Consider the following 25,421-nt stretch of genomic DNA (forward strand, 5'->3'; position numbering starts at 1 on the left):
GTACTATAGCAAAATAAATTTAGTATATATAAATACTTTTTAAAGCTCAGAGATCTGACGGAAAAGTGTTAAATATTTAACCTATTTATCCCCAATTAACCCATAAATGTTGATACTTTTTTAATGATTATTAATTAACATTAACAATCAATAATCATTACTACCTAATGCTACCTATATGAGGCACGCTGCAAAATATGATAATTATGAATTATATTAATCTCTGAATAGAAAATCATTATAAATGAATATTATTATTTTAAATAATATGCACATTTACTTAAATGTAACGGTAAATATTTGATACGTGGACGGTCATAAATACCGTAGTCATTTGCTGAAACGGCAGCAGTTTTACGAACCCATAAATACGGGAGACATTAAGTTTTACATCTTTAGTGTAAGTTTCATGAAAAGTTCTGGGATAAGGTGGATTTACAAATGTGTCGCTTAACTTCAAACTCGGGTAAATCCATTGGACCCTCTCAGCAAATATCTACCCTATTACGTTTTCTTAATACCAAAATCGCATAATCTGACAGATGGATTTACCCGAGTTTGAAGTTAAGCGACTCAAATCTACTACTAAGTATGTACAAAAAAACTACTAATATATGTATACACGATGATTTTTAATCGGTGATCAGGAGTAGAAAAATATTAATATCTAGCCCAAAACCAAATTAAACTTATTAGGCTAGGTCTCGCGCAAAATATTATCTTATTGTTTAATTCATTAAAGTTAGACATAATTAAAACACTACATGAAGTAACTACGATAAGTCAAGTGCAGTCGATGTGGCGGAAAATTTGACGGATCTATGACTTTGTTTATGCATATGACAATGACAATGACAAGTTATTAATCGTAAATTATCAATTGCCATTAAGTTTCTAAAGAGGCTCTCATAGATACCGATTAGTAGAGTGACAAGGATTTTAGGATAAAATTGATCTCAAAATTAAAATTATGGTAAAAAAAACAAGTTTGTTTCCATGTAATCTTCAACGTGATGTACATCAATTACTGAGTTAGAAAAAAATGTTCCTGATAACCGATTAAAAATCATCGTGTATATCTTTACTATCTTTATTGCATGTTTCAAGAAATAAAGTTAGATATCAAACAAAATATAAAACACTCATAAATACGCAGTATGCAAAGAATCATCAAAAATAAGTACTTTAGGTACCTACTGCTTGTTATTGTTCGTTTAATAACATATATTTATGGCAAATGTTGGTCGCCCTAATAGCTCTACGTTCGTAAGTAAGTTGATATATAAGACTCGCATATCAAAGCAAAACATTTAAGTCTGGCATCTCCTACGACATGATCGTTTTAGTCCTCATATCGGCCACTGTCGTGGCCCTCTCGATACTTTACTTCATAGCCAATAGAAAATTAAATTACTGGGAGAAAAGAGGAGTACCCTTCGAGAAACCAGTACCCATATTCGGAAATTTTGCGGAATACATTTTATTAAAGGCGTACTGGGGCAAATCGGCGCAAAAATTATGCAAAAAGTTTCAAAAAGAACCGTATTTCGGAGTTTATTATGGTACGGAGCCTGCCTTAGTAGTACAAGATCCCGAGCTGATCAAGCTCATCACAACTAAAGACTTCTACTACTTCAGCAGCCGAGAGGTATCCAACTATACTCATTTAGAGACCATGACTCAAAACCTGTTCTTCACTCAAGGCAACCGATGGAAGGTGCTTCGACAGAATCTGACGCCGCTCTTCTCGTCCTCTAAGATGAAGAACATGTTTCACCTAGTTGAAACATGTTCGAAGATGTTCGAAACACTGCTTGATGAAGAAACCAAGAAGTCTCCAGACCTTGATGTCAGAGCGACATCCGTGCGGTTTGCTATGGACAGTATCACTTCCTGCGCCTTTGGAGTAAACAGCAATGTTATGGGAAAAGATTCTGATAACAATCCTTTCAAGGTCATGGGTGACCTGATCTTCGAACTGACAAACTACAGAGGATTCAAGATTGTAGCACGCGCTATTTGGCCTTATGTGTTTTATGGCTTAGGTTTCAAGGTATTCCCTCAAGAACTCGACACATTCTTCAACAAACTGCTTTCTGATGTATTCAAAGATCGGAACTACAAGCCATCTGCAAGGAACGATTTTGTTGATCTCATGCTAAACTTAAAAGAAAATAAGTACTTGTCTGGAGATTGCATGAGTAATGTAAAGTCGGAGTCCGAAAAAAAAGAGCGGATGAACTTAGAGGTGACAGAGGAATTGCTGATTGCTCAATGCGTAGTATTTTTCGCCGCTGGTTTTGAAACTAGCGCATCTGTCATGTGCTTTACGTTGTACGAATTAGCTAAAAATCCTGAAAAACAACCAAGATTGTTCGAGGAGGTGGATGCATATTTGAAGAAATCTGGGGGTAAAGTTACTTATGAGTGCCTAACGGAGTTGCCGTATCTGGAAGCGTGTGTGAACGAGGCTATGAGGCTGTACCCGGTACTAGGAGTGCTGGCACGCGAGGTGGTGGAGCCCTACACCCTGCCTTCAGGCCTGGTGTTGGAGAAGGGGATGCGCATCCACCTGCCGGTGTACCATTTGCATCATAACCAACACCTGTTCCCGGAGCCGGAGAAATACCGACCAGAAAGGTTCATGGGAGAAGAGAAGAAGAATATCGTTCCCTACTCGTACATGCCTTTTGGAGAGGGACCTAGAATCTGTATTGGTAAGTTTACTTTTTTTGTCCATTGTATAAGGTCCCCCACCTTATAGTCTGGCTACTGAAATATTACACAAATGTTTGGCGGGAAAATCAAAAAATCTTGGGCTGGTCACACTTTGTGTAGTAGGAAGTTGTACAGAAAAATACCTATATCTAAACGTAACTCAACTCTGTTGGTTTTGGGGCAATTTTGATGCATAGTCCTTTCCCGTTCTGATTAGAGATTATTAACTCAATATTCTTAGTTGACGACGGTTTAAACATTTACATCACTCATTGGCGTATATTTCAAGTGTCATAGAAAGAAAGAAAGAAAGAAAGAAAATACATTTATTTAACGCCACAACATATTACATCTAGAAAACAAAGACATACAAACATAAAAAACATTGGACGCTAAAATAGGACCCCACTCAGCATAATGCCGCGGCAATCCGTGGCGCTGGTTTTCAGTGGGGACCTGACTTAAAACTATGAGACGACAACACATACGCCAGCGACACACAAAAAACAGACATAAAAAAGAGAGAGACACTAAAATTTATACATACTGAACAACAACGAAAGAAAAGGAAAACAAAAAAAAAAGAAAAAACATACTAATAACATATAAAAAAAAAACCACACTGAATTATACAATATACATCAAATTTAAAAATATTAAAAATAAAAAGAAAAACTGTAACCTAAAAACTTAAAAACTACCCACAAACAAATTATAGTTATTTTAATAGAATGACGGTATCAAACCGCAAAACAGTCTAAACTAAACTACATACGTCTCCAGAGAGATAAAGTGGTTAAAGTGGTTAACGTCTACGTTTGTTACTTATATTGCAGTGATGTTTCAATTTGTGTTTGTAATAAGTGAGAACGACATTTTGACTTGAAGCCACTCAACGACTTCAGCGAACGGATTGGTGGAGGCAGGTCATTCCAACACTTCGTGGCAGCGTACCGAAAACTGCCGCGAAAGGCCGTAGAATGGTGACGAGGGCAAACAAGTTGCAGATACCTGGATGATCTGACATCTGAGGATCTGGAGTTATGAGCCCAGGTTAGCTTATCGTAAAGGTACGAAGGCACCCGGTAGTGCACAATGCCAAACATAAGCGACGCTAAATGGACCTTTTGACGCGTGGACATTTTCATAACGTGGTTTTTATTCAAGTATGGTGTTACGTGCGAGCGGGGAGGGATATCAAAGCAAAAGCGTGCACAGGCATTTTGCACTCTCTGTATTAACCTCTGGGTACTCGCCAGGAGGCGTGGCCCGTAGACTGTGTCACAGTAATCAAACCGTGAGAGGACAAGTGCATCGCATAACCTCACCCTAAGTTCAACACTAAGGAAATATCTTATTTTATAAAGTAATTTTAACCTGTAAGAGCAATTTCGAACTGTGCTAAGTAAATGTTTTTCAAACCTCAGTTCCCCGTCCATAACCAACCCCAAGTTTCTAACCTCTTTAACATGTTCAAGAATGGTGTCGTTTATGAACACTTCGAAATTGCACATAGAAAGTCTGTTTATTTGTTTTTTTGTACCCAGTAACATAACCTTGGACTTTGTAGGGTTTAGTGCAAGTGCGTTTGCTTGTGACCATCCAGCAATGCGCTCGAGATCATCGTTTAACTTACGTATTCCAGAGTCCACGTTACTCGAACTGCACGAAACGTACAACTGTAAGTCGTCAGCATAAATATGGTAATTACAGTGTTTGATTACATGAATTATGTCACTGCTGTACAATATGAATAATATTGGACCTAAAATGGAACCTTGTGGCACGCCTCTAGTTACCGAAAGTATTTCAGATACGACTTTCTTACCATTAGATGCTTGAAGTTCAACTAGCTGGCTCCGATTACTGAGGTAACTTACAAACCATTTCAAGGTATCAGTTTCGAAACCGTAATATGATAGCTTTGACAACAAGAGCGAAATGTCGATAGTATCAAAAGCTCTGGAGAAGTCCAATAATGTGAGTATAGTACCTTGTCCCCGGTCCTGAGCTTCCAAAATATTATCAGTAACGTCGAGCAGGGTTGTCGCCGTTCCTCTGTTCTTACGAAAGCCTGACTGATAAATTGGCAATATATTATTTTGCTCTAAATAGGTTGTAAGCTGCTGACAAACAATTTTTTCTAGGATTTTAGAGAGACAAGGTAATATGCTTATAGGTCTGAGGTCTTTGACTTGAGTAGGATCAGGGATCTTAGGAATAGGGCGCACCACGGCAACCTTCCAGGCATCGGGAAATTCATGGGTAGAAATAGATTTGTTCATTATCGCGGTAATAGCTGCCAAAGTATGAGGCAAAGTAAGAGTTAACATGTCCAATGTAACCCCATCGATTCCTTGAGCATTAGACTTAAGACTATTTATTATTTTTAATACTTGGCTTTCAGTTACTGGTTTTAAGGTGAACTTTGAAGTACTAAACCTATTGTACTCAAAATAAGTAAGTTGACTAATTTGAACTGGATTATTATTTGGTAAATTAAGAAAATGTCGATTGATTATATTCGGGTCATTAAAAAGGCTGGGTAGTTGTTTCTCGCGATCATTAAATACGTCATTCTTTAAGTTTTTCCATAAAACTTTTGAATTTTTAGCGTAACAGTTGACTTTTTGGGAGAAATACGCACGCTTTTCATTGCATAAGGCAGTGGTGACTAGAAGTTTAAGATCCTTATAATACTGCTTGTGCACATCCAATCCTGTACGTTTGTACCTCTTATGAGCTTCGTTCCGTAGACTCATCATCTTCTTCACTGTATTAGTAATCCATGGACTATTCTGTGGTTTAATACAAGTGCTTTTGCGAGGAGCATGTGCGTTAAATAGGGAAATAAGGTAAAAGTTAAATAATTGTACCATTGAACCAATAGTAGGCAGGGTAGTTACATCTTCCCATTTGATATTGTGTAGATCACGCTCGAACGCAGTTAAATTAATTTCCTTGAGCGGCCTATACGTAATAAATCTAGGAGCCGGTTTTTCCATTTTAATGTTGATTTTGCATGTGACAAATGCGTGCGCACTAAGGTCCGGTATGTAAGGTAAAGGGCCCCTATTTCGGCAGGTTAAGGCTCTTGAGAGTGAGTTGAGAGTTTGTGTATTTTTTTAAAATATTACTAAGCATATCAATACCTTGAAAGCTTTTGAATATGTTATATTAGTTCTTTGTTAATAATTTAATGCATAAACTGTAGGGTTTTAGTTGAAACTTTTTTTTATATGAATTTTTTCGTGAACCTCTTATGTGGCTCCCATTTCGTGATACAAATTTAGGTCAGCTCCTAAATTCGTGAATTCGTGTCCCCTGTTTCGGCATAAAGTTTTCTTAGAGTAATTGGTGATAAATTGATAATTTGCTGATAATCATTTTAAATATTTAACGGTCTTACCTACTTACGAATAATTGTAAGGTCAAATTAAAAATAATAATTTAAAAAAATGTTAAATTGAGAGCTAGCTTAAAGTTTTTTGTACTCGTCGACTTTAATGGTTGAATTAAGACTTAGGTAAACCATATGGGTACTTTAATACTTGATTAAAAGTCAAACTATTTAATTTAAATTAAAAAAAAAAATTAAAAAAAAAAAATAAAAAAAAAATTATATACAAAAAATAATTTACTATCTTATACGTTAAATATAAACATACACAAAAATAAATCAAATTTCAATAATAAATAAAATTGTGCTAGTAGTTAATATGAGAATATACGTGGAACATACCTTAAAATTTTTAACTCGGGTCACATTCAAACTCGTTTTATGAGAATTCTAGTGAAAAAAACATATACTGAATTTCGCTCATACGAAACTTCATGAAATACATTAATTGTTTTCTAATTTATTTTTTTAATTATCTTTGTTGTTATATTTAATAACAAGCACTCAAAATGTATCTAGAAAATCCTTGATTCGTTAGTGGCACGAAATAGGAGACACACGAAAGATAAAATGACCGCTATTTCGTGAGTCGATTTATTGCAATTTTAAGTTATTTCTATGCATATATTCAATCTTTTTTCTTATCAAATCAATTACTAAGGAACCCACAGAAACACTCCCAAAAACTTTTATTCGAATGGGTTTAGCTTTTCCTTCCTAAAAGCTTAACAAGTGAGAGCGCGCACCTTACGCCTAAAAAAAGTGCACGCATACAACACAGCTATTCGCGGCCGTCTAACAGTTTCGACCGTCGTATTACTCTTAGTTTAATCACTAAAATATTGGTTATTATTTTATTGAAGAGATTAAATAATACAGATTTTTTTCATATGTATAATTTGAATAAAAGATATTTGAATTCCTTATTATTTGCGCCAGAAAAAAAACTAACGAAATAACGTACTAACACGAACTTGGGGCCGTTTACCTTAGTCGACGGAAGTGACAGATACTGGTGCATCGGTGCAAATCAGATCTAAAAGTGTACTACTGTGGTCTGTGAAATGTGTAGGCTGGTCAACATACTGTTTAAGGTTAAAACACCGTAAAAAATTCGATAATTTTTGCGCACTCCCATCATTTGCATTTAACATGTTAATATTAAAATCTCCTAGTAAAATTGTAAAGTCATAATTTGCAAATGAGCTCACAGATTCGCTCAATGAGTCCAAAAAGATGTCAACAGACATCCACGGCGGGCGATAGGCAGTACCAATAGCGACCTTCGCACCCCTAACATTAAGACTAAGCCACATTTGTTCGATGGGTTTTGTAACGGGATGAGTTAACACGCGCGCATTGATACCGCATCTTACATAATACCCCACTCCACCACCGCGTGACCGCATATCTAAAGGTCGGGCGACGTGCTTTAGTTTGTATCCAGGTACAACGGGTGCGCGTGCGCTCTGCCCTTCCTTGAGCCATGTTTCACATATAGCCATAATGTCGACTGAATGGTTTTGCATTGCTACTATAAATTCATCATGCTTTGTACCTAACGAACAGGGGTTCAACAAACCAACCAAAAGTTTATTGTTTCTATTTATCATTTTGAAAACGAAATCAAAACTAACTGTAAGACAGTTTGGCAATATACGTGTAAAAAAATACTGATGAATACTGTAGATTGTTAAATAACCGACTTCCAAATCCCAAAGGAGGAGGTTATCAATTCGGTTGTATGTTTTTTTTTTTATTTTTTTTTTATTTTTTTTATGTTTGTTACTCCATATCTCCGTCATTACTGGACCGATTTTGAAAATTCTTTTTTTGATTGAATGTATATGCATACAGATTGGTCCCGTTTCTGTCAAAACCCAGTTCTGATGATGGGGTTCCATGAGGAATCGAGGGAACTCCTCAAATCTTAAAGGCATACGTATAGTGATTTTTGGGTTTTTATCATCAAATCAAGCATATACATCCAAAAAAGTGACATTTGATGAAGTGGAACTGCTGATGATGATCAGAACGGAACTCCTCAACGACGCATAGTTCACGGATGGCGATTTGTCCTCTTCGTTATGTTTGTTAAGCAAGTTCAGTTTTTAAGCTACATTTTTGTCAAGCTCGAGTTCTGATGATGGGATCCATGAGGAATCGAGAGAACTCCTCAAATCTTAAAGGCATGCGTATAGAGATTTTTGTAATTACATCAAAAAATCAAGCATTTTCATTAAAAACTGTCGCATTTGATGAAGTGGAACTGCTGATGATGATCAGAATAGAACTCTTCAACGACGCATAGTTCACGTTTCGCGATTTTTCCTCTTCGTTATGTTTGTTAAGCAAGTTAAGTTTTTAAGCCACATTTTTGCCAAGCTCGGGTTCTGATGATGGGATCCATAAGGAATCGAGGGAACTCCTCAAATATTAAAGGCATGCGTATAGAGATTTTTGTATTTACATCAGAAAATTAAGCATTTTCATTAAAAACTGTCGCATTTGATGAAGTGGAACTGCTGATGATGATCAGAACAGAACTCTTCAACGACGCATAGTTCACGTTTGGCGATTTTTCCTCTTCGTTATGTTTGTTAAGCAAGTTAAGTTTTTAAGCCACATTTTTGTCAAGCTCGAGTTCTGATGATGGGATCCATAAGCAATCGAGGGAACTCCTCAAATATTAAAGGCATACGCATAGATTTTTTTGTAGTTTCATCATAAAATCAAGCATTTACATTAAAAACTGTCGCATTTGATGAAATGGAACTGCTGATGATGACCAGAATAGAACTCTTCAACAACGCATAGTACACATTTGGTGATTACGAATTTCGATTTTGACTTGGACTGGGACCCGGACTCGGACCCAGAACCGGACTCATACCCGGATCCGGTTCGGACCCGGACCGGACCTGGACTCGGACCCGGGCTCGGACCCGGACTCTGACCCGGACTCGGACCCGGACCTTGACTCGGAAAACCACTATGATACCTTAACTAAATAAACCACTATGATTACCTACCATAAAATGTGTAAGTATATAAGTATGATGATGCCAATCTTACTAGCCCCTCCCGCTTAAACCCCCGTACACCGCACCGCATGCGCCGTTAAGTGGGTTAGGTTAGGCTAGAACTACGACCCTTACAGAAGCGAAATGCTAGTAGAAAAGTGGGTGGTTTTACCTCCTTTTCTACATAGTATACCATCTACAATAATCTTTCACCGGCCCCCATAGAAGTCGGTTTTTTTTTCTTAAAAATTATTTTGATCAATATTTAACTTGCTGCTCTTAAATCTGATTAAAATTTGCTTAGGACGCAAGAAGCTCTTTCTATAATTGCAAATCTGACGTAGACGTAGACAGCTTTATCTAATTTTAAGATTGTTGCTGTTACAATATTCAAACGAATTAAAAAGAAATTGAGAAAGTTAAATAACAAATTGTGTTTTTGGTGAATGTCTGATAATTTTTATACTTTGTAGTAGGTACTTAATGGTAGGTACATCTCGATACTAGTGCGAAAAGTAGGATTTTCGCAACGGCTGGCGATGAATTGAAACCCAAACGAAGGGAGTGTTTTAAATCGACACGAGTTGTGAATAGAGATGGGTAGTGAGTAAATACTCACAGGTAAATACCGAGTAAATACTCAGTATTTACTCAATATACCCGTATTTACTAGTTTACACCCAAATTGGTGGGTATAAACTATTTAGAGTGCTGAAAGGGGCATATAAATTTGAAATATAGGTGTATTTTGTAAGCCGCTACTGGATTAAGTACTCAAAATTGTAAGAAATGTATTTTTAAGAGGGGCACTCCATACATGTAACTAATTGTCACAAAAAAATATCTCAGAAACCACCAACGTATTGCACGTCATTAAATGGGTCTTCAAAAATAACTGGAATGTTTCTAAGAACATTTTTGGATAAATTGAATATTTTTGGAAAAAAACCGTTTCGAAAGGCCAAAATAATGTTTATCTTTCTATAACTTTCGAACTAAAGTTCAGAAAAAATATGAAAACATATCGGGAGATTAGCCGTATAATAGAGTACAAAAAACAATATTTTGAACATCATCGGTTGAGCCATTTTTGAGTTTTCTTTAAAAAACCCTTAATAAAAGGTCGTAAGTGCCGCGCAAACACGAACTTTTGCGCGACATGCACTTATCTAGAACATCGATAGAATTTAAGTACTCATATTTTTTAAGAAAATAGCTTCTTATTTAAAACAAAATTGTTATCACAATTTGCCTCTCAATAATAATTACCATTTTTTCCTAAATTAAGCGCCCTCTATGCTTTTTATTTTATAGATATTGTTAATACACGTTAGCACTCTTCAATAAAAGACAATTTTGTTCTTAAATCTCACTTTTTGAATATTTTATAAGCAATCGTTTTTACCCACCTAAATGAGTAAATACGGGTATTTATCGGGTGCTTTGAGTAAATACCGAGTAAATACTCAGTATTTACTCACCCCTACCCATCTCTAGTTGTGAATTATCCTTTCGCACGTGTACTGTACGAGTACAACGTTTTACAGTAGGTACCTTGAGTAATACCTACCATGGACTTTTAAATTTTTTACCCTTAGGGCGGTAAACTAGCATCATATGTACTGTAGAAATAATTAAATAAGTATCGACAAGTTGATTTAATGTAGGTACGTAGATGTAAATATTTATATTTAGTACATGTATTTTTCACGGCGCTCTTGTACCGCCGCGTAGACAATCCTAGTAAATCCTGGAGATGTGCGCAGCAGCTAAAATCTAAAATGCTATTAAATTAAATAAGCATTTAATTTAGGCATGACCCAGACAGCCTTTTGTTTTCAGGAATGCGTTTTGCCCGTATGCAAATGATGGCCGGCATGGTGACTCTGCTGAAGAAGTATAGCCTGAGTTTAGCGCCCGGCATGCCGCGCGAGGTGGACTTCGAACCGAGGACCTTCGTCACGCAGGCCAAGGATCCCATCAGGCTCACGCTCACTCCGCGCCCCGGCCCGGAGAGGATGTTTGCCTAATTTTTAATAATAAATTTATATAACATTTAAAACTTTTATTCAGTTCAGTTCAAATATATTTTGTAAGATTATAAATCACTTATACGAGAAACAAACAAAGTTTTAGTAATAACATAAATTACAAGTAATCCATAGACCATAACATAAGCGTAAAGGATTTAATATGACTGTATTTTAAATATATTAAGAACGGGTCTTGCACGTATTTTAAGTCCTGATGACACTGACATGATACCGAGGGGTACGGAGTGAAACAAGTCGAGCGATTTCAACTTAAAATACGTGACCGAATATTTCTGTGTCTCACGGAAGTTTTGTTATGAAAATGTGTATTTTAAATAAAAATTACACATATTTAAACATAATTTAGTCGACTGTATCACGAATTAACTTTGTGACATTAACATTAAGGTGGCCACTGACGAGCCTTCCAACAGTCCAAATAGCGTGGCTGCCATCCAAAATCGGTCCGTGCATGTCAAAAACGTACCATGTTTAATATTAAGATGCCGTCCATTTGGATGAATCCATTGTAACGGAATCCATTTGGTAGGCTCGTCAGTGGCCTGCTTTATTAGGTACACAATAACTACTAATGTGACATGTTTTTGACATTAGAGATATTGAATCGAATTGAAGGTGTGATGGGCTGTTTGCATTTTGTGAAGTCTCAACTTTTCATTTACTTTTCGTAGGGTAACTACACAAATCTCTGTTTTGATATTTTTGCTGGAACATCACTGATGTTCCACATCAGTTATCTGTGACCGTGTAACTAACAGCGAAACATCGAAAATATTATAAAATTGTCCTTGTATTCGTTGTTGACTAATTTACGAGCATATTTCCATTATTGAATGTTCCTTAAACCTACTAGGTATATATAGTTAGTTTACCATTTAAATATTGATTCACTGAGTTATTTTTGGAACTATAAGCGTCAAGAAACTTGCAAAATATTTTGATAATATGTAATAAAAAATCGAATAACAACAATTTACATAATGTAAATTTTTATAGAATTTCCAAAGTACCTAGTTAGCTATGTTAGTTAAGGAAACATAAACACATGGTAAACTTTGTAAACAACACAAAACGAGATAATTTGAATATCATTATATTATTATCATCACAAATATAATTATTATAATTAAGTTCTTTGTAACATTGTAGCCACGCCATATGTACAAAGTTACATTATAGCTCTCACGCCATATGTATGTACAAACAGCAACAGTCCTGACTGTACATCGGTGGACCTTATTACAAAGGGCATAAGGTTCATCAATGTGCCGTTAAAAGTGTGGGCGATAATGGTACTTACAATCAAACCGAATGTCATGCAATTGCAATGACAATGTATAGCTTTTAGCCCCGCTCATGCGAAGAAAAGTGCTATAATTATGAATGCGCAGAAAAATACCCTTATACAGGGTGGTCCAAACCTCGACGTCCAAAAATTTTTTAGACTCCTTAAGTCCTCACGTCGTGAGCTATCAGAATATAATAAAACTTCAGGGCCATGTGGGCCAAGTGCGTGTCGGCTGTATAAAGATTTTTCTGTGCGCCTAAGAGCGTTTTTACATTGACTGATCCGAAATCCGCCGCATAGAGATAGTTGCAAAAACTCTTGAGTACATATAATATTTTGTGGGGGCGATTACACAAAAGAAAAGACAAGAAAAGACCCCGAAACAGTAATAAGATAAAATAAGATAAGCCTCATCTCGTGCAATCCCTCGTCATCTTCCGTTGCAATCCCCTATCCTTATATAAGGGTAACATTCCATTTCCAACGACAGCTGCACTACGGTCAATTTTACTATGGAAATTGACAATGACAGCGACGCGTTCAGCACCAGTAGTGCAGCTGCGGTTGGAAATGGAATGTTACCATAACATAAGATCCATCATTCCCTACTAACTTTAATTGCGCTCGTTACTCCTAGCAAACTAATACTCTTGGGAAACTCTGGATAACTGTCTCAACTAGCATGATAAAGCGACCGAAATGTAATAAAACTATTTGTAAGTAGGGGAGACCGAGGTGAGTTGTGACAGAGGAGAGTTGTGACATCGTTGATTTTTTGGAATCTATTAAGTACAAACTAGGTCGCAATAGCACGCGTTTGTTAGTTCAAGTTACAAGTTAACAAACGCACACTGTTGCGACCTAGTTTCTAGTTAATAGATTCCAAAAAATCGACGATGTCACAACTCTCCTCTGTCACAACTATCATCGGTCTCCCCTAAACTGATTATATCACGTATAACGAAATTAATTATTTTTACATATACCGATCCCTTTATAAGAATAAGATTTATTGCCACTCAAAAAACAGACAGGTTACAAAATAAATTTAAAAAAAGGCATATGTGGCAAAAGGAACGGGCTCAGCTCACGCCGCGTCAGCCATTTCAATAGGTACAAATTGCCTGCTCAGCGCTGATTTTCAGTCCGCCCCCATCCCTGGACCACATTGATATGTATACGGGTAAAAGGAAATTTTCCAGAGATCTAGCTTGTACCTATATACAACCAAAGTATAAAAAAACTACTTACAAAGATAATAATCTCTAATAACAGTTACAAAAAAAAACGACATGATTATTATTAGAAGTATGTTGTGTGCATGTGTATGTGTGACTATTAGGGTTCCGTACCCAAAGGGTAAAACGGGACCCTATTACTAATTAGGGTTCCGTACCCAAAGGGTAAAACGGGACCCTATTACTAAGACTTCGCTGTCCGTCCGTCCGTCCGTCTGTCACCAGGCTGTATCTCACGAACCGTGATAGCTAGACAGTTGAAATTTTCACAGATGATGTATTTCTGTTGCCGCTATAACAAGAAATACTAAAAACAGAATAAAATAAAGATTTAAATGGGGCTCCCATACAACAAACGTGATTTTTGACCAAAGTTAAGGAACGTCGGGAGTGCTCAGTACTTGGATGGGTGACCGTTTTTTTTTTGCTTTTTTTTTGTTTTGTTTTTGCATTATGGTACAGAACCCTTCGTGCGCGAGTCCGACTCGCACTTGCCCGGTTTTATTTTTATTACAAGTGAATCAGAATCATGAGTTTTGTTCATTCAACGTGCAGCAATAAGTAAAAAGTACTTTTTTTTATGAGATAATACTTACAAATAAAGTCAAATAATTTTTAAGGATGATTTACGATAGATCGGGCCGTGTCCGGACCGGAGCCAGGCTTACTTTTCTATGACATGACAGGCGATCACGTGATGGTTTCCATAGAAAACGATGCGCCGGAAGCTCCGGCCCGGACACGTGACAGTTGAAATTTTCACAGATGATGTATGTCTGATTTTCTGTGCTCCCATACAACAAACGTGTTTTGTTAGCCGTTTTTTGAGCAATGGTACGGAACCCTTCGTGCGCGAATCCGATTCGCACTTGTCCGGTTTTTTTTAATGGCTACAGCCTATTTTCTATTTGCAAGGTCATTATGACATGTCACAGGATTTGCCATGTCACTAAATATAAAAAAATAAAAACTTTTTACAAAAAAAAGAAAACCGACTTCAAAAAGGATGAAATAAAATATTATCCTTTTTAAGTCTATGCGTTACCAACTGATATGTTTGAAGTCGGTGCCAAGCCAACTTTTGAAGCATACCATGATTTTGGTGCGATTCGATAAGGATGTACATTGGATTGCCTTACACGACGACAATGAACGTACTTTCTGTAGGTACAGTCGACGTTAAAAATATGTTTACACTTTTCGTCTTATTACAAAGGAGTAAGGTGCAAAAGTGTAAACATATCTTTGGCGTCGACTGTACCTAAGAACCGAGAGTACCTAAGAGTCCGTACCATGTTTGTCGGCACGCAAGCGTGGGATTGGGACTGAGTTATTTCCCGTCCCTTATTCAGAGCACTACATTTCAAAATATAAAACAATTCAAGGAATTTACGTTCTTGCCAAATTTCACCTAAAGCGGTTCAGTTGTTTAGCCATGAAAAGGCGACAAAGAGGCAGACAGAATTACTTACACATTTATAATAGTTATTAGTACAGTTCTAATGGGATTTATATATAGTCATAAAGCTGATTATTTTTGACGGGTATTGTTAGTACTTGGCTTGGCACCGACTTCAAACATATCAGTTGGTAACGCATAGACTTAAAAAGGATAATATTTTATTTCATCCTTTTTGAAGTCGGTTTTCTTTTTTTTGTAAAAAGTTTTTATTTTTCCATTTTTAGTTTTAACGCATTGTTAAGAGCGCGACGCATGAATGAAAAACAACATCATGATTAACACTAAATTCGTGTAGTACCTACTTTAATATTCATATATTCATATTCATATTTAATCATTTATTTGCATAAAAAACACATAGAAATGCATGCAAATACAATTTTTAAAAACACAGATATCACAACAATTCAGATCGGAAATAATGATACACATAGCAAGGTCAAACAAAAAAAAAATTAAGTCAGGTACGATGGTCAAATACAACGTTAATATGTAATAATTAATTTTCTCGAGTCCGTCTGGGAAATTATAATTCCTGTCACTACACTAAATCCATCCTCCGCCCCGCCACTGACCCAATCCCTCAACCCCCCGATCACTCTACCTCACAGCGCATCAACCCCTGATCCATGAACCCCTCGACCCTGAACCAGCAGCCATTCAACCGCCATTCCCCGACTCCTTAACTCCTAACCCTAACCCCCGATCAGTATATAGCCTTACCAACTTACCAAGAGTTTGACATTGATTTATTCGCTAGCGTGTGTGTAACTTACTTTCTTTGCATCTCGCTCGTACTGGCATATAGTGCGAGCGAGATGCATAAAAAGTAAGTTACGAAGACGCTAGCGTCGCTAACTTAGCGAATATGTCAATGTCAAACTCGTGGTAAGGCTACACTTGCATTACATCAAATTGGCGGTTTTCGGCAGCAAATGCTCGAGTTACTTTAGAAAACACCGAAATCACTTTACACGTGCCTTTAAAAACTGAGGAGTTCCCTCAATTCCTCATGGATTCCATCATCAGACCAGAACTTTTTTATAATTTATGCTTCCCGTTTCAAAGAATAAAAATATCATCCACAAAGAAACCTACATGGATCTCAAAGGGAATAAAAAAATGCTGCAAAAGAAAGAGACTGCTGCTTTGGAAATGTCGATTCTCTTGTGAAAAGGGCGACAAAGAGTATTTTAAAAACTATTCTAAACGGCTTAAAAAAATTATCAATTTGACCCAAAAATCGCAAAATAATAATTTTATTAATATTGCACAAAACAAATCCAAAGCTACCTGGAAAATAATTAATAACTCAAAACTAAATCAACCGAAACAATATATCTCGCAAATAGTTACGAATAGCAATGTTATAGTGAATCCAAAACATATCGCACAGGAATTTAACAATCATTTTATCGACCAAATTCAACCAATTAATGCAGTAAGTAACGACGTTAACATTAATAATTCTAATAACAATTTGACATTCAATTCACTTAATTCTTTATTTATGAAACCGGCCATTCCCGATGACATTCATAAAATAATAGGCTCTCTAAAAAACACGAACAGTACTGGCTATGATGGCGTTAGTACTATTATAATAAAGAAAGTTTCTGATATAATTTCACCCATCCTCAGTCATATTATTAATTTATGCATTACGTGTGGTCAATTTCCGGACAAATTAAAAATAAGCATCGTAAAACCTCTATATAAAAAAGATAGCAAAGAAAATATCAACAATTACAGACCAATAGCACTTATTCCTATATTCTCAAAAATTATAGAAAAATATATTTATAGCAGTGTATCAAGCTATTTTGAAAGCAATAATCTATTTGCTAATGAGCAAAAAGGTTTCCGCAAGAGTATGTCGATTAATATGGCTATCTACGACTTAATTCAAACAGTCCTAAAGAATTTGGATAAAAAGCGTCCAGTCTCTGCGTTATACATGGATATGTCGAAAGCGTTCGATTATGTTGACCATCAAATACTTCTGAACAAACTTTTTCGCTACGGAATACGTGGCAATGTCCACTCTTTAATAAAATCGTATTTAAGCGGTAGGAAGCAAATTACTCAAATTAATAAATTGTGTCCTAAGTCGAAAATGGAACTAACATACTCATCGGATGTAAAGGAAGTTTCTTATGGTGTGCCACAGGGGAGCGTTCTAGGTCCCCTGTTGTTCCTCATTTACATCAATGATATGCCAAATGCTATTGATCATCCAATGGTTCTTTTTGCTGACGACAGCACCATTATATTCACTGGAAACAATTTGAATGCTTATGAGGCTGACATAAACCAAACATTAAGTGAAATTATAGATTGGCTAACAAATAATAACTTGAAAATTAATTTGGACAAAACAAAACTTATGACATTTAAACAACGGACTAATTATACACCTAATCTTAATGTAGCTTATAAGGGACAAAGAATTGATGAAACTGACATGACCAAATTTCTAGGATTGAATGTAGACGATAAGCTGACGTGGAAATATCAAATTGACGCTATATGTAAGAAACTAAACCAATATTCATATGCATTGTATAATTTAAGAAAAAGGGTGAACCCATCTGCAGTGCTTACCGCTTACCATGCCTTTGTAACATCTACTCTAAGATACGGCATAATATTTTGGGGCAACTCTACAGACCGAGAAATGGCATTTCTAGCTCAGAAAAAGTGTGTAAGATCCTTGTGTGGTATTAGCTTTGAAGAATCATGTAAGCCTTATTTTCAAAATCTTAAGATCCTAACTCTTCCTAGCCTATATATATTTGAAATGTGTGTTTTCGTGAAATGTAACTCCCATTTATTTTTAAACTTTAGAAGCTCACGATTACGGGGTAAAATACTACATTCTGTCATACCCAAAACGATGCTATTCCAAAAAAATGTGGTTGGAATGGCCCCAAGAATATTTAATAAAATACCACAAGACATACAATTACTAGAGCTCAATCAGTTTAAAAAAGCCTTGAAACTGTTACTGATTCGAAAGAGTTACTACTCAATAAAAGATTTTTTAGATGATAAGGATTGGTAAATAATATTATATTTTGACATGCATGCTCTCAACATTTGTATGCCGTAAGGCGCCACATAGTGAAACTGACTGAACTGTAACACCCTCTATAACCTATGTTGGACAAATAAATAAATTTGTATTTGTATTTGTATTTGAAGAACCAAAAATAATACGGAGACACCTTGGAGGGAACTCCTTCCAAACAAAAAAAGAATTACTCAAATCGGATCACAGGTGCCGGAGTAATCGCTGAACATACTACATTTAAAAAATCATCATCATTATCATCAAAACAATCATCATCATCAGGTCTACTTCATCAAAGTGGTGGTTTTCGGGAGAAAATGCTCGAGTAGCTTAAGAAAACACCCAAATCACCATGCATGTGCCTTTAAAAATTGAGGAGTTCCCTCAATTCCTCATGGATCCCATCATCAGAACAGAACCAAATTAAAATGGGACCAACTCGGAGGTAGCTCCTTTCAAACAAAAAAAGAATGACTCAAATCGGACTACGGATGTCGGAGTAATCGGTGAACGTACATAGAAAAAAAAAATAGCCACAACCGAATACAGAACCTCCTCCTTCTATGAAATGGAAGTCGGTTAAAAAAACGACAAGTCATTAGGTACTTACGGAAACATCGACATGTGTTTTCAACTAGTCATCAAACTTGTTTACGTTAACGACAAAGTACTTATAAGTAATATCATAGTGTTTTTCCACCATAGAAAAACACGATTAAGCCATTTTTCGGAACATGACACTATTATCGTTATCTATGTGTACTAGGCAAACATACGTTTGCAATGGGCGATTGAGACGAAAATGTAAGCGTTAGGGCGGTTTGACACTTCTTTTATTTTTACCTTATGGCTCCTCTACACGATGGGCCAACGCCGGCCACTCCAAGGGACGCAGCCATGCGGTAGAATGAGATAGCAATATTACTTGCTCCTTCTGACGCATAAATGCGTCCCTTGGAGTGGCCGGCGTTGGCCCATCGTCTAGAGGAGGAGGCATGGCCAGAGGGCGCCATAAGCTTTCAGCAAGAAGTTCATATACTTGGAAAAATTCGACCTATGCCGCTGTGGCCCGGTGGCCGAATGGCACAGGCACCTGCCGCGATAGCAGAGGACGCTGGTTCGATTCCAGCCTGGGGCACTGGGGGCCTTGGTCACTTTTTCTTAGTATATGACATTTATTTCATTTTATAAAAATAAATAATTATATTTTGGGAAAGGTAGGACATGGATAGGTAGCTTTTTATCATGTTACTAACTTATTTATGTCATGAAGCTCATTTACTTGATTTAGGGGCTTATTATCACAAATTTATCATGTTATCAATAGGAAGCCATAACAGTAATGTAGTATAATACTAGGACCTTTTAATTAGTGATGTACCGACTATTGATTTGGCCGACTAGCCGACTAGCCGACTAATCGGCGCTCGGGTGGCCGATTAGTCGGCCGACTAGTCGGCTAGTCAGCCGGATCATTAGTTTCGTCTAAGTTCGGTTCAGATGCACTTAAAAACAACCGTTTTATCCATTTCTATTCGTCATATTATATAGTAACGCTACACATATAGTAACGCTGAAAAATGAAATGAATAAAAAAATCCTAAGGCTATATGTCATACGACAATTGGAACAAAAGTTTTCGTAAGCACCCTAAATAGGAATGTGGGTAAAATAGGTGAAAAGCTTATGGTCAATATTTGCTGTTTATGGGCGATTCTCAGAGATGACATTCGGTGCCTGACTTCGGTGCCAAAAATTTTTTTTAACTTATATAATATGCGAGTTTATTTCCTAAAATCTACCCTTGATATAAAAAATATTGGTAGTGGAGGCCTCCATTAGAACCTTATAGTTTTCAAGATATTTGAGATTTAAAAACACCGAAATCATGTGCAGGCACTGAAATCAATTTTCGTCACCGAATTCAATAATGCTTACACCAAAATCACATTTAGGTTTTAAATCTCAATTATATAATTATTTTAATCATATTTTTCAATCCTATTTGTTGATAAGCGATGTAACAAGGCTAATGATCTCGAAAGCTTACATAACTTTAATAGATATAGACTCAAGATTTTAAAATAACCAAATTACGGCTTGTAAATCAACATCTCTAGCAGATATCCCACACTATATGACTGGCCTCATATAATAAGGTGATGTGTGGTCCTGAAACGAGTTTCAGACGTGTCGACATTGTCGACCACAAATTCGCACATTATAATCATTTATTCATTGCATTATTATATCCATGAAGGAGAAGATGTTTGTTTCACGCAATCCGACCGCACACGCATCTAAAAAAAACTTATGTTACCTGCACCCGATAAACAATACACTCTTGAGTGGTGTTCAATGCTCATTAAATATTTAATGTACTTATAAAGCAATGTGATGCAATACGGAAAACAAGTATTTTTTTAATAAAAGAGTTTAAAAGCGTGAACTCTAATCTAATATTTGAAGTAGTCGAGTAATGCTTGAAGATCCAATTACCAATTAATTATGATCTCCAGCACCCTCAAACACTTGAGCTTAATTGTAACAAAGTTGTTGACAAAGACATAAGACATTGAGGATTGTTAAAACATTTGCTGTGTTCAATTTGTGTCTATGGCTATCCTTTAGAAATATCGATCAGTAGGTACGCTCAGTGCCTTTGAAGCGATCTCGACATTAGAATGCTATTTTATTTTTAATCCCTTGTTCTGTACATCCCGTCCCTTGGGTTCACCTTGCATAGTACTTACATACACAAGTTATTTTAAAAGAAGTGGGATCTAATTGACTACATTTATTTAACATGGCTGACATGTTTAAAGGTATCGAGATGTAGGGCCTCCGGTGATACAGAGGACAACGAACATAATTTACTTAATTGGTTGGAAAAGAATATCAAGACAGAGAAAGAAACATTGAGTCTATACGTCTGGTTTAAAAAACTACTCATAGTGAACTAGTGATTTTGTGTACCTACTATGACATAATTTACTTACAAACATAATTTTACGTTTGTACAACGTATCTTTCACTTTTTAGACATGATAAATTAGTACAACAAACTAGTTTACAAAGCAGGATTTGAATTCAGTGATCACTTTTTTGATATCGGTGGTCAAAAAATCCACCGAAACCAGGGAAATCAACACCAGTGATATCAAAATTAATCGCTTTTTAGCAATTACAGAAATAGCATGAACGATACAGAGGAGATGTAATAATGGTGGATTTACGTACTTTCGATGACTTCTTAATCACTTACATAACGATAATTGCACTAAAACCTTCGGAGTAAATTGCACCACCGATCTCAAAAAAACATAGGACCAAACCCTGCGAAGGACGGAGAAACGTTTAAAAAATCACTTTATTGTACTGTGACTGTACCTCTACTTTATTCAACGGTTAAGGCACAACTAAAGCATACTATGTTTGAGACACTGAGTTCCTGGTGTACAACTTTCAAGGAGTACTGACATGTTTTGCAAATTACACCGATATCAGTCACTAGCCCGGGACACATCGTAAATTTGGTTTTATTCAATGTGTTGAGCAAACACATTATTGTGGTATAAAGAATATGATAAGCTAACTAATACCCTATGCGTGAATACCCATAATAACTCCGATCTAATGCCCCATCTTGAGTAATAATTTTTTGTTTCATAAAATCTGGGTGCGGGACACGCCCACCGAACATCATTTTTGGCATTTGAATTTTTTTTTCTTGTATTATTTAAATAATAAATAAATAATTTGATAGTGTTCCAGACAGAATATAAGCTGAAGATCATGCCTAAATTAATTCAGATTTATTGAACAGTAAATTCAATCAATTACTGCCCCGGACACGTAAAAACGGCCCTCCTGAGAAATGCCCTTATATCTTTTTGCCCAGTTTTTCTGTCATTTATAAAGTGCCGACTAATCGGCCATTTTTGCCGACTAGTCGCCGACTAATCGCCGACTACAAATGAGGCCGGATAGTCGGCTTTCCCGACTAGTCGGCGACTAGTCGGTACATCCCTACTTTTAATCCACCTCCACAAACACTCAAATGACTCACTGTTATTCGGTTCGGAATATGATATGATATGATATGATTTATTTATCTCACAATATACAATGTCACTTAAAATTACACATGGTAAATTTTTTGGAATTTATATTGTGATTGTCAGTTTTTTTTACATTATGAATAATTACGAAAAATAACATTGACAATCAAAATTTCATTCAAAAATTATTAAATAACAATAATAAATTAAATACAATTATTCGCCAGGAATGGGTCGTCATTAAGCTATAAGTAAAATATGTAAACGAAATTGAGCATTTATGTCATAGGAATTAAGGTCACCATGAAAGGGTCGTCGTCGTATGTAAGAGTTCATGAAAATACGTACATACATTTTCACTACACTTCATTCATTCATGAAGATTCATGTTCGACTAATAATGCATGTTATAATTATATAATAGATTTCGTTGAAATGCCTATAATAAAGCAAATATCTGGGTGACCAAGCTTTACAAAAAAGCTCGTTTTCCCAGGGTTTGGACCAAGTTAGATCGATTATTCGACCCCAAAACCCCCATATAGCAAATTTCATTGAAATCGTCAGAGCAGTTTCCGAGATTCCCGAAATACACAATAGATAAATAAATAAGAATTGCTCGTTTAAAGGTAGGTATATATATATATATATATATATATATAATAACATTTTCACAGAGAAGAAATTTGTTGTCATAAAGTTTATTTTATTCTATGTGAGGTCATTGAGCGCATGACAAAGGGTTTCCGATGTGTAGATAAAACTACTTAGATCTTTCTATTTCTCAATTTATAGATAACACTAATTAAGGTCACAAATGGATTCACTAAAAAATAGGCTCATCAGAAACGAATTAACCAAACGGTTACACCTCGATCATGATTTAACCGCCGACGACACATTAATGACTCGTTCACTTCATAGATTAACGAAAGGACTACATTTAGCAAGCACCAAGACAAGTAGGCCAATTAATTGTCGCATATCCTTCAAGTGGCGTCAGCGAAAACGCGAAAAGTAATCAAGTGGCGCCGCGAATTTTCGCAATTTCTTCTAATTATGCAGGAATTTTTGTTTTTAATATTATTACGGTACTTTTAAGATTACCTGTATCTTTTACGCTTTCTACTACCGAATGTGTAAATCACTATGAATTAAATGTATCAAAATAAATACTAGTAAGTAGCACTTACCGCTACAACGTTCAGCGTACAAAGGCGATATTTTCCACACACTTTTGGAGATAGACATCTTATATGTCGTCCACATCATTTCCATTAATAGACAAAAAATGTAACTTATAATATCGTCTTAGAATATCATTTATAGAATATAATTCACTGACACATTTCTCACGAAACAAAACCTTAGGCCTGAGTTACACTTGTAAGTTTTACTTACGTAAGTAGGGACAAAGCTATTTGTTAGAATGAGATAACGATATTCATCTCTCCTGTAGTATAGCCGTGTCCCTACTTACGTAAGTAAAACTTACAAGTGTAACTCAGGCCTAAGTATCTGACCGGCTAGCATGAGATGAGTTTTCGCGCGGGAGTCCATAATAAGATTTTGGCAAAAATTTCATTTTTGGTACCAGCTTTTATCGCGGTACTTTTCTTGCGACAGACAATTAATACTCATCGAAACAATTCTAAAAACCCCTAACACAATTAGGTTGCGTTGTTTCATCACAGAGTTCTTATGGCCATGCACCTCCTGTCTCCATCATCAGATCAGCTCGACCATCCAGCTGATCTGATGATCTGATCTGACCATAATATTGCATTGTCTACCAATTTATATATGCAAGCAAAATTTCAGCTCAATCGGAAACCGGGAAGTGGATCAAATTTAACTTGCAAGATTTGATTACAGACAACGGGACAAGTGAAACTAAATAAATATAAAATATAATAACTTTTAAATTGCTTTACTTGTCGACTACACTAGATGTATGGATTACGCTAGCTGCATGGAGTCGCGCGCGAAAACGCTACTCATGCTAGCAGCCGGCCTAGCCAAGGTTACAATCGCTATCGCTTCGACAACGAAAAGCTTTACGTCTCTCTATCACTCTTCCATATAAGTGCGACAATGACAGTTGCGTTTCGATCGCTACGGAGCGTAAGCGATTGACATCTTGGCTACGCGGCCAGGTCTGAACTATTTTAAACTATTTTTTTACGTTAAGCATTATACCGGGTGTGGCCTGTAATATGAGCAAAAAAATAAACTGTAGGCTGTACTCCTCATACGAACCAACATTTGTTCAGCGACTTTCAAAAATAACTTGTGGTTTGATTTTTATTACATTAAAGTTTATTCTAAAACGCAATGTATTGCGAATTTTGTTATGTTTAAGGCGTGACAAGCAATGTAATCACAATGATATGGCGTGGCGATGGCGTCCATTGAAGATAATATTTATTTTGAATGAAAAATAGGAAGTCTAAATACTTCATAATTTTTAAAAGTTGCTGAATAAAAATGTACCCGTTTGAGGAGTACAATCTGACCTATATGTTTTTATTATTTGCTCGTGTTACAGGCCACACCCGGTATTCAATTTCGTGCAAGGGCACATGTTTGACGGCGGTCTGTTACTTACTAAATTATCGGAACAGAAGACATTAAGTAGGTAGGTACCTAAATGGTAAATAAAATTCGGTGTTCAAAATGGTACGTGGTTCCGCATTAATCGCCTCTTTTAGATTTCTTTCACTACAGTGTTTTTTTAGCATTAGAATAAACCGACCAAGAGGATGTCGGGCCATGCTTATGCTTACTCCCGTAGGTAACTACCCTCCCGTCATAATAGGCTAAACTGTTATTATAAACTGAAATAAATGTCATATACTAAGAAAAAGTGACCAAGGCCTCCAGTGCCCCAGGCTGGAATCGAACCAGCGTCCTCTGCTATATGCGAAATATACTTATTCAGTGAAAAAAAAAAGCAAACTAGTCCAAAAAAGCAAATTAGTGTAGAAGATTGTTAATTAATTGGTGCCTTTCACCCGTGTTAATCAATCTACTTTTTTCTCCGAAAAGATTCACAATCAAAACTTGATTCGAACATGCAGACTTTAATTTTAAGATAATTTGGT

The 25,421-nt window shown here is 36.2% G+C and overlaps 1 protein-coding gene across 1 annotated transcript; it reads left to right on the forward strand.

The window, feature by feature from the left end:
* The first annotated feature begins 1,293 nt into the window (after window positions 1-1,293).
* LOC134674596 (cytochrome P450 6B2-like) lies at window positions 1,294-12,325 on the forward strand. Its single transcript, XM_063532709.1, has 2 exons — window positions 1,294-2,717; window positions 10,984-12,325. Exons 1-2 carry the CDS (start codon window positions 1,334-1,336, stop codon window positions 11,169-11,171), a joined length of 1,572 nt encoding a protein of 523 aa, XP_063388779.1. The 5' UTR covers window positions 1,294-1,333; the 3' UTR covers window positions 11,172-12,325.
* The last annotated feature ends 13,096 nt before the right edge of the window (window positions 12,326-25,421 follow it).

Source organism: Cydia fagiglandana, chromosome 20 (assembly GCF_963556715.1).
Source record: "Cydia fagiglandana chromosome 20, ilCydFagi1.1, whole genome shotgun sequence".
Lineage (NCBI taxonomy): Eukaryota > Metazoa > Arthropoda > Insecta > Lepidoptera > Tortricidae > Cydia > Cydia fagiglandana.

Coding starts and splice junctions, on each gene's coding strand:
- LOC134674596 (XM_063532709.1), top strand. CDS start 1,334: ATGATCGTTTTAGTCCTCATATCGGCCACTGTCGTGGCCCTCTCGATA. Junction 2,718..10,983: donor GGGACCTAGAATCTGTATTG/GTAAGTTTACTT, acceptor TTTTGTTTTCAG/GAATGCGTTTTGCCCGTATG.